At 31.1% G+C, this 16,666-nt stretch overlaps 2 protein-coding genes across 2 annotated transcripts; both read right to left on the minus strand.

Moving 5' to 3' along the window:
- Positions 1-3,215: 3,215 nt before the first annotated feature.
- On the minus strand, positions 3,216-3,979 carry LOC120067095 (60S ribosomal protein L27-2-like). Its single transcript, XM_039018499.1, has one exon. The coding sequence runs from the start codon at positions 3,900-3,902 to the stop codon at positions 3,495-3,497; it is 408 nt and encodes a 135-aa protein (XP_038874427.1). The 5' UTR covers positions 3,903-3,979; the 3' UTR covers positions 3,216-3,494.
- A 5,933-nt stretch (positions 3,980-9,912) lies between these two features.
- On the minus strand, positions 9,913-10,617 carry LOC120070851 (60S ribosomal protein L27). Its single transcript, XM_039022743.1, has one exon. It carries the CDS (start codon positions 10,540-10,542, stop codon positions 10,135-10,137), a length of 408 nt encoding a protein of 135 aa, XP_038878671.1. The 5' UTR covers positions 10,543-10,617; the 3' UTR covers positions 9,913-10,134.
- Positions 10,618-16,666: the final 6,049 nt, after the last annotated feature.

Consider the following 16,666-nt stretch of genomic DNA (forward strand, 5'->3'; position numbering starts at 1 on the left):
AAGTGTATAGACCTATTAAATATAACATTGAAATTAAATGTATTTAATTATACATATTTTTTCATTTAATGACTTATTAAAAGTTTATATAATTTTTACAAATCTATAGACCTGGTTCAAAAAGTTCAACGACATACTTATAGATTAGCCTTTACTTTTCATCTATTTTCATGTGTGACCATGATGAAAATGATGATAATGAATTATTTTGAATAAATTTTGAATATATATTTTTTGAATTGGATATTTATTTAATAAAAAAGAAAACTTTAGATACGTGTCGGGAGATAATACCAGTCACTATCCCCATCCTTGAATTGTGAACATATGTAAATATACTTTTAAAACTGATAGACAGAATACTAATTGAGACTAATTTTGTAAGAAAAAATCAACCAAAAACAAAGTACAAAGACCAATTTGAAGATTTAATGAAAAAAAACGAAAATAAATTAGAAGTATAGTGAAAGAAATGAAACAAAACTGTAAAATGGAAGAACCAAGATATTTAACCATTAAATTTTCATCCACTAGTGCCGTCCAAACTAAAATAGCGTTAATTCATCCTCTAATTCTTCTATAGAAGCTTAGAGTTCAAATCTTTACTTAGTTTACTGGATACGATTACATAGCACATCATTTTCATATAACAATAATCTATTTCATATCATGACGACGATTAGGTACTCGAAATATGTCTCTTTTTTATCTATATCCACACTTATTTTTATATGGGATGAATATGTCCAATTCATTTATTTAACATCTAAGTGATGTCCAAATTCCAACCAATTTTAATCAAAAATAAATTTATTATGCGACATCATAAAGTTAATATTTTTGACACAACTAAACGCTCAATCGAAAAGGTTAATACATAGAAACTAAATTGAAATTAAAAGATATTTGAAAATTATAGAAGGAAAAAAATATACTAGATGTGGTACAAAAAAATAATAAACATATTTACATATTGGAAACAGAATCGTGATTGGTTCGATCATAACAGTAGGGAGCAGAATCCAAAATTTTTTTAAGAATAAGAACAATATGTATGAATATGAAAAATGGTATTTTAAACTCCGTTTGGTAATCATTTGATTTTTTTTTCAAATTAAAAATAAATGGTTACAAAAAAGGCTAAGTTATTGAAATCTTTTTCAAGTTACAAGTTTAAAAGATAAATTATTTTGAAAAAAATGAATTAATAAAATAAGTTAGTTTAGGATAAACACTTAAACCAAATTTTAGGAAAATGAATTTTGAGTGTTCCATAGTTAATCTCTCCTTAATTTGCATGTCGTTGACTAACTCCGATGACTGCAGCCGATCTCTTAGGCCACCACCACAGCCAGAAAATTCCTTTAGGGCCGTCTGTTTTTCAGGAATGATAATGTTACGAAATTGTAAGATTTTCCAAAAAAGCATTTTTAGAATTTCACATCAAAACATTCTCTCGTAAAATCATACACAAATGCAATATAATCAACTAAAAAAAAAAACAAAATGGATCACAAAGTAATATAATGTCTACTTCATCAAACTTGAAAAGTTTTGAAAGCCAAACAGCACTCGACAAACCGACCCTAAACCAAATAAAACCGAACAAAAAAAATTCAATCAAAAACAACTCTAAGTTTTCCAGTTTTAAGTTTAAGAAACCACAAGAACCCAAAAGAATGAAGCAAACTCACCTACTAAACTTAATTAAATTGACTTACATTACAGGTTTTATTCGGTTTCCACATCCCCCTCTGGGCCGATGGGAAAAACATAATACATAGATGAACACATGCAATGGACAGTACTGAAATAGCAAAGGGATATTAGCAACTAATCTCTGATTAACATGGATAAAATTACAAGCAGATAAGCATAACACAGATCATATTTATAAGGAAAGAACAAGTGGCTATCAGTCCACCTTCTCAAGGTGTCCAATTTAGTAGAATAACATTTTCCCAACACTCCACCAGACCTGGGGCGCTGTAAATGTGTAGTTAATATGTTGAAATTAGGAACTATTCATCAGGATCACTACAATCCCTATGTTCTTCATCATAGCGATACTTCAAATCTTGTTCTTGTTATTGAACCTCTCACTGATGATAATTATGTTTCATAGAGTCAATCGATGATTCTTGCTTTGTCAATCCAGAATAACTTTGGTTTTATTGACGAATCAATCCCTTGACCTACAGGTGAACTCCTTCCTCCGTGGATATGCAACATTAATGTTGTTAATGCTTGGATCTTGAATTCTCTCCAGAGGAATTCCTTCTGGCATCCTCTTCATTGAATTGACTCGAACAATTTAGCAACATCTTCAAAATCATTTTCAGAAACGAAATGGACCACTCATCTTCCATCTGAAACGTGGTTTGTCCAATTTAAAACAAAGATTCCGTTACCATGTATTTCATTAAAATGATGAGTCTCTGGGATATGTATCATATTGCCCTAGGTGTACCTGCAGTTGTGGTGGTGTAAAATCTATTGAAGAATTCGTCCAATTTGAATATCTCCACTGATTTCTAAAGGGACTAAATGATGATTTTAACATGCTCGATCTCAAATTCTTCTCATGGATCCTGCTCCTACCATCAACAAAGCTTTTTCACTCATTGTCCAACAAGAACAACAACATCAATCTGTTGCGAATCCACCTTCTTCAGCAATTACACTTGCCGTACATAAGCCTGATAATCCTTCTCCAAATGCCTCACAACGGAGTAATCAACAGTCTTCTTTCAAACAGAATAAGAATCAACCTATTTCAAACGGAAGTCATTTTTCCTTCACACTTATATTCAGTTAATAGCTTTCAACTCCAAGTTCCCAATAATCCAAAGTTTCCTCGACAAATAAATATTGAAAGTGAACAACTTCCAAGTTCCATCAAGCAAAGAACAGATTCAAAAGCTCCAAAACATAAGATCAACTATAGCCAAACGATGCCAGAAAGTAAGAATTGGTAACAGCCTATCTCACCTCAAAGACAAAGTTAACTCCAAAAGCAGAAAACAAGAAAAACAATCAAAACAAGTGTATTCAACCAGTTTGACCAATAATCATCAGTTGGATCAGTTAGTTTTATCCAATCGGTAAGGAAGTTCGTCAAAAAGGTGCATTCAAGCATTGGTTTATGATTTTTTTTAAACCAATAATCTCATCGATGAAAGAAAACTGGGTAATAAACCCCTACTAACAGTCACTAAAATACCAAAACTTGTCTATTTAAGTCCTTATGTGTAAAAGTTACTCTTATCAAACTTAAACAAAAACAGCCACAAGAATACGTGCAACTATGCACAGGCTTCAGACATTAAATATAAATTCAACTGATTGAAATGTAATTTGCGCAATCCGTAACACAAAAAAACAAACTACATTGGAATATAGAACGTACGATAACTCGAGAACAAAAAAATAAAGTTGCTCAGTAGCCTAATACGAGAGAAATCTAGAACAAACCCATAACTGAACAACCCACATCAGAACCTGAGCTTGGTGAAAAACCACCTGTTCTTCCCGGTTTTGAACCTTTCCTCGAACCTCTTCTTGGTCTCTTTGGCGGCGGTGACCTTCTTGTCCTTGGATACCAATGAATCGATAGTGACAACATCTTTAAGATCGACATCGAGAGTGTACCTGGTGGGCATCAGGTGCCTGTAATTGACGAGCTTGATGAAGGGCTTGACTCGGGATTTCTTAGCGGTCTTCTTGGTGGAGTCCTTGCGGATGACCTTGGCCGGGTACTTTTTGATTCCGGCGACTAAGCAGTGGCCATAAGCCCGATCCCGAGTTCCGTCGTCGAAGGCGCGAATGATGACCGCCTTCCGGCCGGCGTAACGACCTTGAAGGATGATGACGGCTTTGTTCGGCTTGAGGAATTTCACCATTTTCGGATTTCTCCTCTCTGTGCTTCTCCCTTCTCGACGGCTCTTCTCCAACTCCAACAAAAGAGGCGTGTATTTAGGTTTTCTCTAAAAATAGGGTTTTAGGGCATTTCAAAGTCAAATTGGGCTTTCGTGTCAATTGGGCCGTAATTCGAATGGGCTTTTTGTGCTGCACTGGGCCGACTAATTATCAAAAGTCGAAAATATTGGCATATATAATTAAATGTAAAAAAAAGTCATAGATATTGAAAGATTTATATTCGACTCTTATATAGTATATCATTAGAGTCTATCAGTAATAATAATCTATCAATGATGAATTTTGCTATTGATAGTAATAAACTTTTATCACTTATAAATTCATGTCAATAATAGATTTTTATCTCATATCAATGATAGAGTCTATCCATTGGTGATAAGAATCTATCAATGACATTAATTTATAGTGTCATGAGTCTATGATTTAGAGGCTTGTATTATTTAAAATCTATCAATTATAGATTTACCATAACATACTATCACTTATATAAAAGGCTACTTAGACTTTTATTAGACACTTTTAAGCTTCAATCATATATAATTTAGTTTCAATTTAGTTTTTTCTAATTTTCATGATGGCTTTGAAAAAGAGACTCTATCACATTACATTAAATGTGTTGTTGAGTTATCAATGAAATAAATGGAGGGGAAAAAAAGTGGAGGAAGAAAGTAACAAAATAGAAAAAAAAATATATCTGTTTGAAATGTTTCAATAATATAAGATAAAGAATATATGTTAGTTGTGCACTGTAATTGGAATGGAACTATCATAATAGTCTATCATTGATATATTTAGGTTGTGAAGTATGTTAGTGATAGACTTCTAACTATAAAATAAGTAAATAAACTATAAGTGATAAAAGTGAGTATGATCGTTCAACGTTCAACTGACATAAGACAAACTTTTGATTTTTTTTTTTTTTAAAAAAAGTCAAAAGTTTGAATCCCATAATTACTAAGCTAAAAAATATTATGATAAACACCAACAAAATAACAACAGAGATAGGAGAAAATAACTTATAAATAAGAGAAAAGTTAATGAAAACTAGATATAGCTAAAGAAAAAAACATATAGTGTGAAATTGGACACAATGAAAATGAATGAAAAATGACAAGATTGAAAAGAAAAATTCAATGTCAATTAAGAATGAGAATTCAGATGAACAAAAATAGCAGGAGGGATCATTTGGGGAAAAAAAACCATGAGATCAGACGCACATGTTGCGGAACTCAAAAAGGGAAAGCGTGTACAATAGAAATAAAATAGCAGTGGAAATGGTTCGGTTCGGTTTGGTGGTTAAACCGAACTGAACAAAATTTTCTAATATGTGAAATTGAACCGAACTGATTTATTAGTTCAAACCGAAATAAACCGAACCACATATATGCAATTCGGTTCGGTTTTAAATTCGATTTTGGTATTTTTAAAAAATCTATGTTATATTTTTTAATTAACAAACAGTTTAGTTTGATTCAGTTTGACTCTCTTTTTGACGGTTTGGTTCGACTTCAAATTCGGTTTTCGAAATTGAAAGCAAACCGAAACGAATTAATTCGGTTTCAAATTTTCTTCAAACCGGACTAAACCGCATTTTTCGGTTTCACTGAACTTTCGGTTCGGTTTGATTTTAGAAATAGTTCAATTTTTGCGATTTGAATGGCCACCCCTAACAAAATATTGTTATATACTTAATCATAAGTTCTAAAAGTGCTAACCACTGTAATTAATTACACTTTTTCTTAATTTTCATTGGTAATCCTATTTAGGGTTTAGGTATCCTTGACTTATTGTCGAAGCTTAGGTTCGACGAGGGAAATGGTCCCTTGTTGTCTGAACTTGGATTGGAAATGACAATGATTAGGTGCAATTTATCCTATGCATCCCCTTTTTATATATAGTAGAAAAAATATATATATATAAAAAAAATCAATTTATATATTTTTCTAAAAAAAGTTACATAGTAGATAAATGCAGTTCATATTGCACCCAAGTTTTTTTTCATCAAAGCATATGTTGATTCTCTCACATCCTCATATTAAAATAGAGATACGGTTCCTCATTCTTGTATCTTTATACCAATATGTCATTAAATTAACATGACTATTTAAGTTTGAGGTTCAAATTGATAAAATTAAAAGTTTAGGAATAAAAATTCAAACAAGTTTGAAATATAAATGGTTGGAATTAATAGTTTCGGGTTAGGATTGATACAATCGATCAAGAAATGGACTTTTCCCTAAATTTTATAAACTCAGGTCTGGAGTACCTGGTGACTCTTAATTCAAGTCTGCATAAGCCGAGAGATGAATTCATATCCTCGAACTTGATGACAAAAACACAAAATGTCTTGGGTATTTGTTTTAAGGGTTGAAATTGGATAAGTTAGGCATCCTAAGTCCAACCTTTATTGGAGGCAAGCATCTAGGAAGCCTTATCTTCCTACACCATTTTCACATGGGTTTGAATGTTTGAATAGTAAACACTATCCAAATTCATGGATTATTTATTTATATTCTCTAATTTAATATAGGAAATTTGTCGGACGACTTTTGAAGATCACTTCCGATGACCACCGTTGGCCAACTCTAACCACCACCATCAACGACCACCTCCGACTGCCATTTTTGGCTACCCCACTAGCGAACATTTTTTTAAGTCATTGCAAAGAAGCCCTTGGTTTAATTTCAATAATATTTTTTAAAATACACTTTTTCCTACTGGTTTTTTTTTTTCTTTTGGAGTTTTTTTTAATTATTATTTGTATATTATCTTTTTTTTTCTCTCTATTCAATTTGTTTTAAATTAATGTTTCCTTCATTTATTATCTATGAAATCTCAAGTATATGTCGAATATACTGATAGTATAATGAAAAATGTAAATACTTATCGTATATACCATGATTTATTTTTTGGCATGTTTATAAATATACACTTAAAATTTTGAATATACATCAAATATATTTTTCAAGTTGTATTATTCATGCATTTATCAAATATAAACTGATTTATTTATAGAAAATTAAAATATATAGTGCTATATATATCAAATATACCTCGTTTTCTCATTCAAAACTTCTTGTCAATTCTTGTTTTCATTTATGAAGACAACAACTATCAAATTTTTAGAGATATTTTGCTTACTTGTATAGATTCTAAAAAGAAATCTATTTTGAAAGTTCATAACACAAGGAACTTCTGTTACATGTTGAGAGTTAAAATATAAATTCGACCATATTTTTGTGAATTATTTTTTAAACATAAAGGATTAAAATGTTGGTAACAATTTAGCGCCAAATAAAAATTTATACTCAAGCTTTACTTTTTTATTATGCGAAAGTATTTTGATTTTTAAAAAAATTATAAAATTTCAATAATTGATTTTAAGACTAAAATAATAGTTTATTTCAATTTGAAGTTAGCATGTTACAATAAAAAGAAAAAATCAATCATTTTAAAATTAGTTAAAATGACAAAAGTATATGAAGTTTTATCTCAATACCTAGTAAAATAAAAATATCATATTACTAAAATAATAAATAAAATAAAATTATAAATCTAGTCAATATCTATTTCAATATCTATTTCAATATATATTCTAATTTTTTTTAGTTTATTTTAAACTTACAATATTAAAATATTAAAATAATCAAGATGACAAGTTTAAACTAATCTAAAAGTTAATCACGGATTAAACACAAGAAAAATACTTAAGATCTCAAACCCACACACCAAACATCCCCTTGAGTGTTCAACAAAACCCACTCGCTTTATACCAATATTGTCAATGTGTTCTTCGCAAACTAGCTGATCATCTCCAGCCCTTTTTAGAAGAATTTCTAAATGGAACAAAGTAAAATTGATCACCACAATCCATTCGACCCTTTTCTGAGGGCAAACTTTGATATAGGAACTGCAGATTGGAGTATGAAAATACACAACAAATATTGAGCTGCATTGCATTTCTAACTGTTTTTTTAGTTTAACACGTCACTTTTGGATTAAAAAGCCAATATAGATCGTAAAGAACAAGTAGATACAAAACCACCTAATCAATTCAATTAAATTGCCTTACTGGTTTTATTCAGAATATACCATGGGAACGAAATAAAAGCAAAGACTACCTTATTGAGTGGATACAGACTAAAATACACCATACATGGTATCCTAAAACAGAAGCCCATATCATATACTTGCCATAAAACAAATGATAGTCCATTTTGCATGTGAAGTAGAAGGGAAAAGAATCCAAGGGAAGAACAAGAAACCATCTATCTACCTTCTACTCTTAATTATAACACGCGTTTGATATGACAATAATGTTTTCAACATTTTTTTATATCCGTGAGTGTCCAAGCTAGCTTATGTGCACCTCAACTAATCTCACAAGACTACCCGCCTAACCTAACCCTATGCCATTTGAATGTCAAGGAAACTCATAGATTATTAAATCCTAAATAGATGACTACCATGGATTATATCCATGACCTCTTAGCCCTTAATCAAGAAGTTCTCTTATTTACTACTAGACCAATGTTCCCTTATTTACCACTAGACTAACCCGTGATAGTTAAATATTTTCAACCTGTAATAAACTGAATAAAAAAGGATAATGGAGAGGTAGATGGGATGCCATCAAGTAAGGGCACATAACAAATATCAATATGTCCATCCAACATGTTCAAAATAATAAGTGATAAACTCTAAATGCTTCTGATCAAGTTAAAAATAAATAAATAATAAAATCAAAGGAAATAGAGTTTAGTTTTCACCACCCTGATAATTCATGATACTTTTCATATCAATAAGGGTTAAATTAATTTTCAACTCCCAAGTTCCCAATTATCCAAAATTTCCTCAATACTATCAATATTACAACTTACAAGTGCTAACTTCCAAGTTCCATCAAGCAAAGAAGAACAGATTCAGAAGTCCCAAAACATAAGTTCAAATATAACCAAACAGATATGCCAGAAAGTAAGCATTAGTAACAGCATTTTTTTCTTTTAATATCCATGAATATCCAAGCAAGCTTTCACACACCTCGACTAATCTCATTGAAAAACCCACCTAACCTTACAACATTTTGGTATCAAAGAAACCCATACGATATAAGTGGTCACCATGGATAGAACCCGTGATCCCTTGGCTCTTTGGCCTTTTTTGATGTTCCCACTATACCACTAGGCCAACCCATGATGGTTAAGCATTAGTAATAGCATGTCTCACCTCAAACAAAAAACCTAAAAAAGCAATCAAAACAAGTTACCTCCAAAAGCAGAAACCTAGAAAAGCAATCAAAACAAGATGATTCAAGCATTTTGACCGATAATCATCAGTTGGAACAGTTAGGTTTTGGATTTTTCTTACACCAATAATCGCATCTTTAAAGGAAACCAGCTAATACACCACTAATAACAGTCATTGAAATATAAAAAATTGTCCATTTAAGTCCTTGTATGCATAAAAGTCACTCTTGTCATAATCAAACTTCAACAAAACTATCCACAGGACAATTTGCAACTATGCACGGCTCCAACCATTAAACATAAACTCAACTGATAGAAATGTAATTTGAGCAATCCGTAAATAATCTTCTCCAGCAAGCTAAGAACAAGACTTACTCATAAGAAATGTCTAGCAATTCTTTACTCAGATCATCTACTGTTTCTCTCCGGATGATTTGAGGTTAGACTACTTAGACTTGTCTAAAGGTTGCATAAGTTTTCTTTTTATAAGAAACAACAAAGAAATCTCATTGATGAGATGAAATTAAAAAGGGGTACTATCCAGTGGATTATAAAAGCTTCTCCAATTGGTCATAATATGAGTTAAACAATGGTGGATAGAGAAGTTTTCTACTCGATGTGAATCGAAATGCTTATAAAGAAAAGGGAAGGCTAGGAAACAGACTGATTCCAACGGGAAAAACAAAAACAAAAACTTCAAAATGGAATGCCAAAGCCATCACAGAAAGGAGAAAAATATATGAAGATAAATAAGTGCAAGTCTCAAATGTAGCATTATAACCACAGAAAATTCTCATCCAAGCGATTAGAGTACGTCCAGACAAAATTTAAACACCAAAACAAACTACATTCGAAATATAGCGTACGATAACTCGAAAACAAAAAAAATGAAGTTGTTCAGTAACCTAATACGAGAGTAATCCATAATCCAATAACTGAACGAGCCACTTCAGAACCTAAGCTTGGTGAAAAACCACCTGTTCTTTCCGGTTTTGAACCTTTCCTCGAATCTCTTCTTGGTCTCCTTGGCGGCGGTTACCTTCTTGTCCTTGGATAGCAATGAATCAATAGTGACAACATCTTTAAGATCGACATCGAGAGTGTACCTGGTCGGCATCAGGTGCCTGTAATTGACGAGCTTGATGAAGGCCTTGACTCGGGATTTCTTAGCAGTCTTCTTGGCAGAGTCCTTGCGGATGACCTTGGCCGGGTACTTCTTGATTCCGGCGACTAAGCAGTGGCCATAAGCCCGATCCCGAGTTCCGTCGTCAAAGGCACGAATGATGACCGCCTTCCGGCCAGCGTAACGGCCTTGAAGGATGATGACGGCTTTGTTAGGCTTGAGGAACTTCACCATTTTGGAATTTCAACTCCACTCTGTTTTCCGTCTCCTTCCTCTCGGCTCCAAGCCTCCAACAAATGAAGCAGCGTTGATTTAGGTTTTCCCTAAAAATAGGGTTTTAGGGCTTTTCAAGTGAAATTGGGCCGTAATTCAAATGGGCCTTCGTACTGAACTGGGCCGACCATTATTGGAGTGTTCGATTCGGCTATCTAACACCAATTTCTGCATTTGATTATTACTATTTTGAGGACACGTGCCGGCCGCCGGGGTTAAAAACATAAATTTTTAAATGACTATACTATTAATTTAATTTACATAATAAATATATGACATGAAATTTAAAAACAACAAAAGAGACAATAGCTAATACTATATTTAAAAGTTCAAAATATCGATCTTGATTAAAATATCAAAGTCCCGATTTTATGGAAATATTGATATAATTAGTTAATGAAACTTTAATTGTGACCTAATTTGACTATATTTGACCATTTTTAATCATCATTTCTATAAAGTAAGATGATATTTAGATATCTAGTGTAAATATATAAGTGGCGAAGCGAGAGTACAAATTTAAAAGATAAAAGAAAAAATAATTACATAATAATATCAAATGTTGGTAATTAATTGTAATATTAAAGGATATAAAATGTTTGCATAAAAATAATTGTAAATTATCTGTTATAAAATCTACATATCTAATACTAAAAAGATGATCTTGAAGCATCTGATTTAAAATCTTGATAATTATGGTAGAAACTATGGTATTGCTCCCAAGTCATCCTATATTAAAAATGTTGAAGATAGTTACTTAAATGAAAATGATAGGACTCGTACGCCCAACATATAGACCCTATTGGTTGATAAATATCATTGGTCGATGGTCTTCCACTTCGGATGGATAATAACTATTTAGTGGAAAGTTAGATTGAAAATAGATTGAAAATTGTTATGGTCAAGTCTTGAAAGACCATCATGATTTGCGTAAGAATAATTACTTTGACTATGGTTTTGTTGTGTATTACTATTGCTTATGACCAACTTATGGCCATAGTTTTTAAGTTTTTTTTATTGGAAATGAAAACTTTGAAGGGTGAAAGGAGCAAAACTCATGTCAGTTCAATTTTTATGTGAAATTATATGAAAATTCAGTGGAAAAATGTGTGAATGAAATTCAAAATAAATATATGTTATTTTATCAATTTTAGTTTTTTGGAAATGAAAGTTTTGGATGGAAAAAAAAAAAAAAAACCTTACATCAATCCAATTTTGAGGTGAAGTGATATAAAATTTAATGGAAAAATGTTTGAATAAAATTAAAAATAAATATATGTTATTGTTTTTTTCAATTTTAGTTCGTTGAACATGAAAGCTTTTGATGGTTAAAAACCAATTTTACATCAATTCAATTTGAGGTGGAATGACATGAAAATTTAATGAAAAAATGTTTGAATGAAGTTAAAAATAGATATATGTTATTATTTTTCTCAATTTTGGTTTATTTGAAGTGAAAGATTTGGATGATAAAAAAATAAAACCTACATCAATTCAATTTTGAAGTAAAATTATACATTGACGTGTGAAACTATATAATTTATATAATCAAAACAAATCTTAAAAAAACAATAAAAAAAAAAAATAAATAATCCCATTGAGCCTAATTATTTTTTTAAAAAAATCTAAATTTCTATCAAAATTTTGAACATGAGGGATAAATTGAAATTTCAAGATTTCGACCGAAATTTTGAAGTATGACCATCTTGTCTGTGTTTTATTTGATCAAGTTATAATAAATATGAAATACATTGGACGAGGACGAGGACGAGTGGAGAATATTTTGAACATAATATATTGATTTTAAATTTTCATTGAAACAATATAATATTTATTTATTTTAAATTGTAAATAAAATAATATATTTCATTTATAATTATAAATGTCATTAAATAAAATGAAATAAGACATTATACACAATTTTTTGAAAGATAAAATGTGAAATTATACCAGAACAAAAATAAGAAAATGACAAAAAAAAAAATGTAAATTTTGAAAAAGGAAGAACATTTAAAAAAAAAATCACGTGTAAAACAAAAAGTTGTGATATGGAGGGCAAAACAGTCTCTATGGATAATTTGTCATCTGTTTTTTTGAGATGGTAGATAATTAGAATCTTAAACGTCTGAAATTATATATATTAGGAATTATAAGTATATGACATCTTTAGATTATCATATTTATATAATATTTTGATAATTATGTTTGTTTAGTAGGATTTCTACTCGAATTTACGTAAAGTTCCAAGAATGCCTTTACAGATTTACTACTTTATAATTAATTTGACATAATTTAAACTTATATAATAGATTTGTTTCTATCAATTTGAATTTCTTTTAAAATTAATATAATTTATATTATTTTTATATGNATTTAAATTTAAATTTAAATATATTACTAAAAAATAATAAGAATTATGATACAATTAAAAATATGTGATATACATGATTGAGAGTATTTATTTTAATTATATGATGCAAATGCAAATATATATATAATAAAATGAAAAAATGACAACAAAACGTAAAATGGAGATGTCCTCAACTCAGGAATCTGAAAAACATATGTTTCGAGATGATATCCAAAACTCTTCAAATGCCCTCCATCCGGACATCATAGGATGCACGAGAATCTTCAAATGTTAGGACATCTTAAATACCGCATAACAAACATACTAATTCAGATATCCAGTTCATAGAAATCTAATATGTTTGCGAAATAAATGGACCCTAAAGTTAAAAGGGAAGAGTTAAAAATTCTCTTCACTGCCATTTTTACACGGTAATTATAGTTTTTTTTTTTTTTTTTTTTTGGAAAAATAACACCAATTTCTGTTAATTGAATAAATGCAAAATGCATAATGATGCATAATACACGTGGCATTTTTTATTAACCTCTAAATTATTATCTGTCGTAATGTCTTATGTGATAGATACAACTTTGATGTTTACTTTTAACAACAAATAGGAATTCATTCGTCACAGTATTGAATTTTTTGGTGAGTACAGATTATACAATTAATTAATTCATCCCATAAATAGATCAGCAAGGAAAATGATGAGTAGATTTAAAAAAAAAACTAGTGTCTATCACAAGATGGATTGTGATTCATTCAAACGTGTCTTTCACCATCGAGTATTATCCGAGTATTAAATTAGTGTTATTGGTAAAGTTCAAATACTAAAAGTTCGAAAACATTATTTTAGAAATAATAAAATACATGATTTAGAGTTGATATCTATTTGGTGTTGAGGTTTCAAAAGAGATATTATAGTTCTCGAGGGTTGGAAAATAGTTCAAAATGGTCTTATATTAAATTGATCATTAATTGACTAATGAAAGAGTGACGTGACATAGTTGAGGTGACAACTTTAATATGACTTGGAATATTTATTGATTACATATAGAAGCGTTCGGGGCAAGAAGTTGGTTATTATAGTTCTAGGTTATAATAGTTTGTGCTTAAGATATAGATTATTTTAATTTGGATTGTAATAGTATGTGTTTGAAGTGTAAGTTATTTTAGTTTGAGAAAGAAATAAATAGTAAACACTACAGCAAAAAAAAAAAGATGATGAATGCAAAATAGTAAAACAAATAGTAAATATTGTAACAAATGGTAGTTTTGAAATAATGTTGAAGGTAGCTAATCGGAGATTTTGAAATAGTATTTACTGGAGAATAATCAACCCTAGTTTGGGGAATAATCAACCCTAGTTTCTTATAAAACAAAATAAATAAAACAAAATTTTTGGAAAACTCAACCATTTTTTGGGGAAAAATTCCTCTCTCAGCTAGAGACCATTTAGAGTTCTTTTCCAAACTTTGGGTACTAAAGTGTCCATTTTGAAACTTCAGGCACCAAATAGACATCAAATCTAAGCCTCACGGACCAAAAATATATTTACCTTCTTAGAAACTATACATTTATGTTATATTAAACAATTAAGAGATGTTTAGGCTCCAATCTCAAGTGGCATGGAGTTACAATTTAAGTTAATTGATTTATTTTTTGAAAAAATTATCCACAGGTAACCTGATCTCTGCATTAATCTCCGTGGGGTATTTGGCAGAGATCTCATTGTTAGAGTAAAAAAACATGCAGCGGAAGTATCAAGGATCCATAAGCATTCAAATTCACTAATTTTGGCAAAGATTAAAGCATGCTTATCTAAATAAAAGGGTTTTTAGATCATACCTTTGTAGAACTCTTCAAGAACTTGATCAAACAGCAGCAGTTTTCACCGAAGATCACCGTGAACCACCTCAAGATCTTTCCCACTATCCTCTTGGAGCTTTAGACCGAGTTGTGGGACTCAAGAACAACTTGAAGCGATGAAGAACAGAGAAGAACTCACAGCAGCACACTTCCAAAGAACCCTTCTTCCAGTTGAAATTTTCTCTCAAAATTTATGTGTAATGCCTCATTCAATTCACTCCAATCTTCTTTATTTATTGCAGATGAACATGCAAAGAAGAGATATGCATGACTTGTAGCTCATGCTTGGAGTATAAATGAAGAAGAGAAAGTGGGTTTTGTATGAGCATGAAGAAGATGATATTGGAAAATCAAGTTTTTCCATTTCATGCATGCAAATCGATTTTTCCAATTTTTCTTTAAAACCAAAATATTGATTTCAAAAACTGAAAATTATTTTCTAATATTAATTTCATAAATTAATTTAATATCAAATATTAAATTAATTTTTGCACAATAATCATCTTCATATATTTAAATCATATTTAAATATATATTCTCCTAATCTGTTTAATTTTAATTTGAACGTTTCAAATTAATTTCTCAAACTACTTTAAAGCTCAACCATTTACGAGATAGTAGGGGGGCCTCGCGGACCTACAGATCATGGGCTCCAACAATTCGAGATTAATCGGCTAAACTCATTAGACCGATCTAACCCCCATTCGTTAACTAATGGGACACTGCAATATAACCCATAGTTGAACTCCTCTCACTGTAGATATATTATGTCCACTTTATAACCATAATCAGTAAGTCGATCTTTCACAGGTTGTTCGTAGTCATAGCTAGGTTAAAATCACCGTTTTACCCCCGTGAATACATTTTGTTTCTTAAGTTCCTACTGACCTTCTAATGAACAATTATGATTCACAATCTCTATGAATCAAATCCTTTCTCTATCATGAGAAGGCAGGGCCCCAATTATTCAAGACCTGGAATAAGTACTTAAGAGAACAACCTATTTGCTAACTCTAAATCGGGTAGGAGTGAATTCCATCTTGCAAGGCTATGTCCCTAGCTATTCGTCCAGTATTATCCCCAAAATTGGAAGCTTATTGAATTAAATCAAGCCGAGGCTAACATCCACGAAAACATCCATTAATCGGCACATCCACAACAATTTAACAATTAAACAGAGCAGACATGCACCCACCAAGAATGTATATCTAATTCGTTGCAACAATGAAATTGGAATATCAGAACCTGGATCTAATACCAATTAAAGGAACTCTTAATGAAGAGCACCCATGAGCGCGTTCGTATTTTTCGATTTCATTGTGACCAAAATACAACACATACATTTTAACATATAATTATGCAAATTCACACTAATTAAAGGCATGTTTTGAACACTAAAATACAGGGGAAAGAGTTATCATACCAGTTGAAGACTCTCTTCAAGCTTTGGAACTCAGACGCAACGGAAGACCTCTACGCGAACTCTATCGCCCAGTAAACAAGACGGTTGCAGCAGCACGATCATCTACACGAACGACAGCAACACAAATAGTCACAAACGAGTGAACAGAAGTGGGGACGACACCACCAAAATGGAGCCCTTGGTATTCTCAGAGTGAGAATCCAAAGTGTGGCCTTTAGTGAGTTTAGTAGAGGTTGGAGAAAGTATAAACCGTGTAGACGATAAGCAAGTGGGAGAGAAAAAGAGCTATCGTATAGTTATGTGCTTATCGTTTAGAAAAAGCTACACGATCGTGTAGGTTTTACTAAGTGATCGTTTAGTAAATGGTAGACGATCGTTTAGGCGATGAGCGACTATCGTATAGGTTCTCAAACTATGCGATCGTTACGTTTTCACACCGATGC

This window comes from Benincasa hispida, chromosome 1, assembly GCF_009727055.1.
Source record: "Benincasa hispida cultivar B227 chromosome 1, ASM972705v1, whole genome shotgun sequence".
NCBI classification, from domain to species: Eukaryota; Viridiplantae; Streptophyta; class Magnoliopsida; order Cucurbitales; family Cucurbitaceae; genus Benincasa; species Benincasa hispida.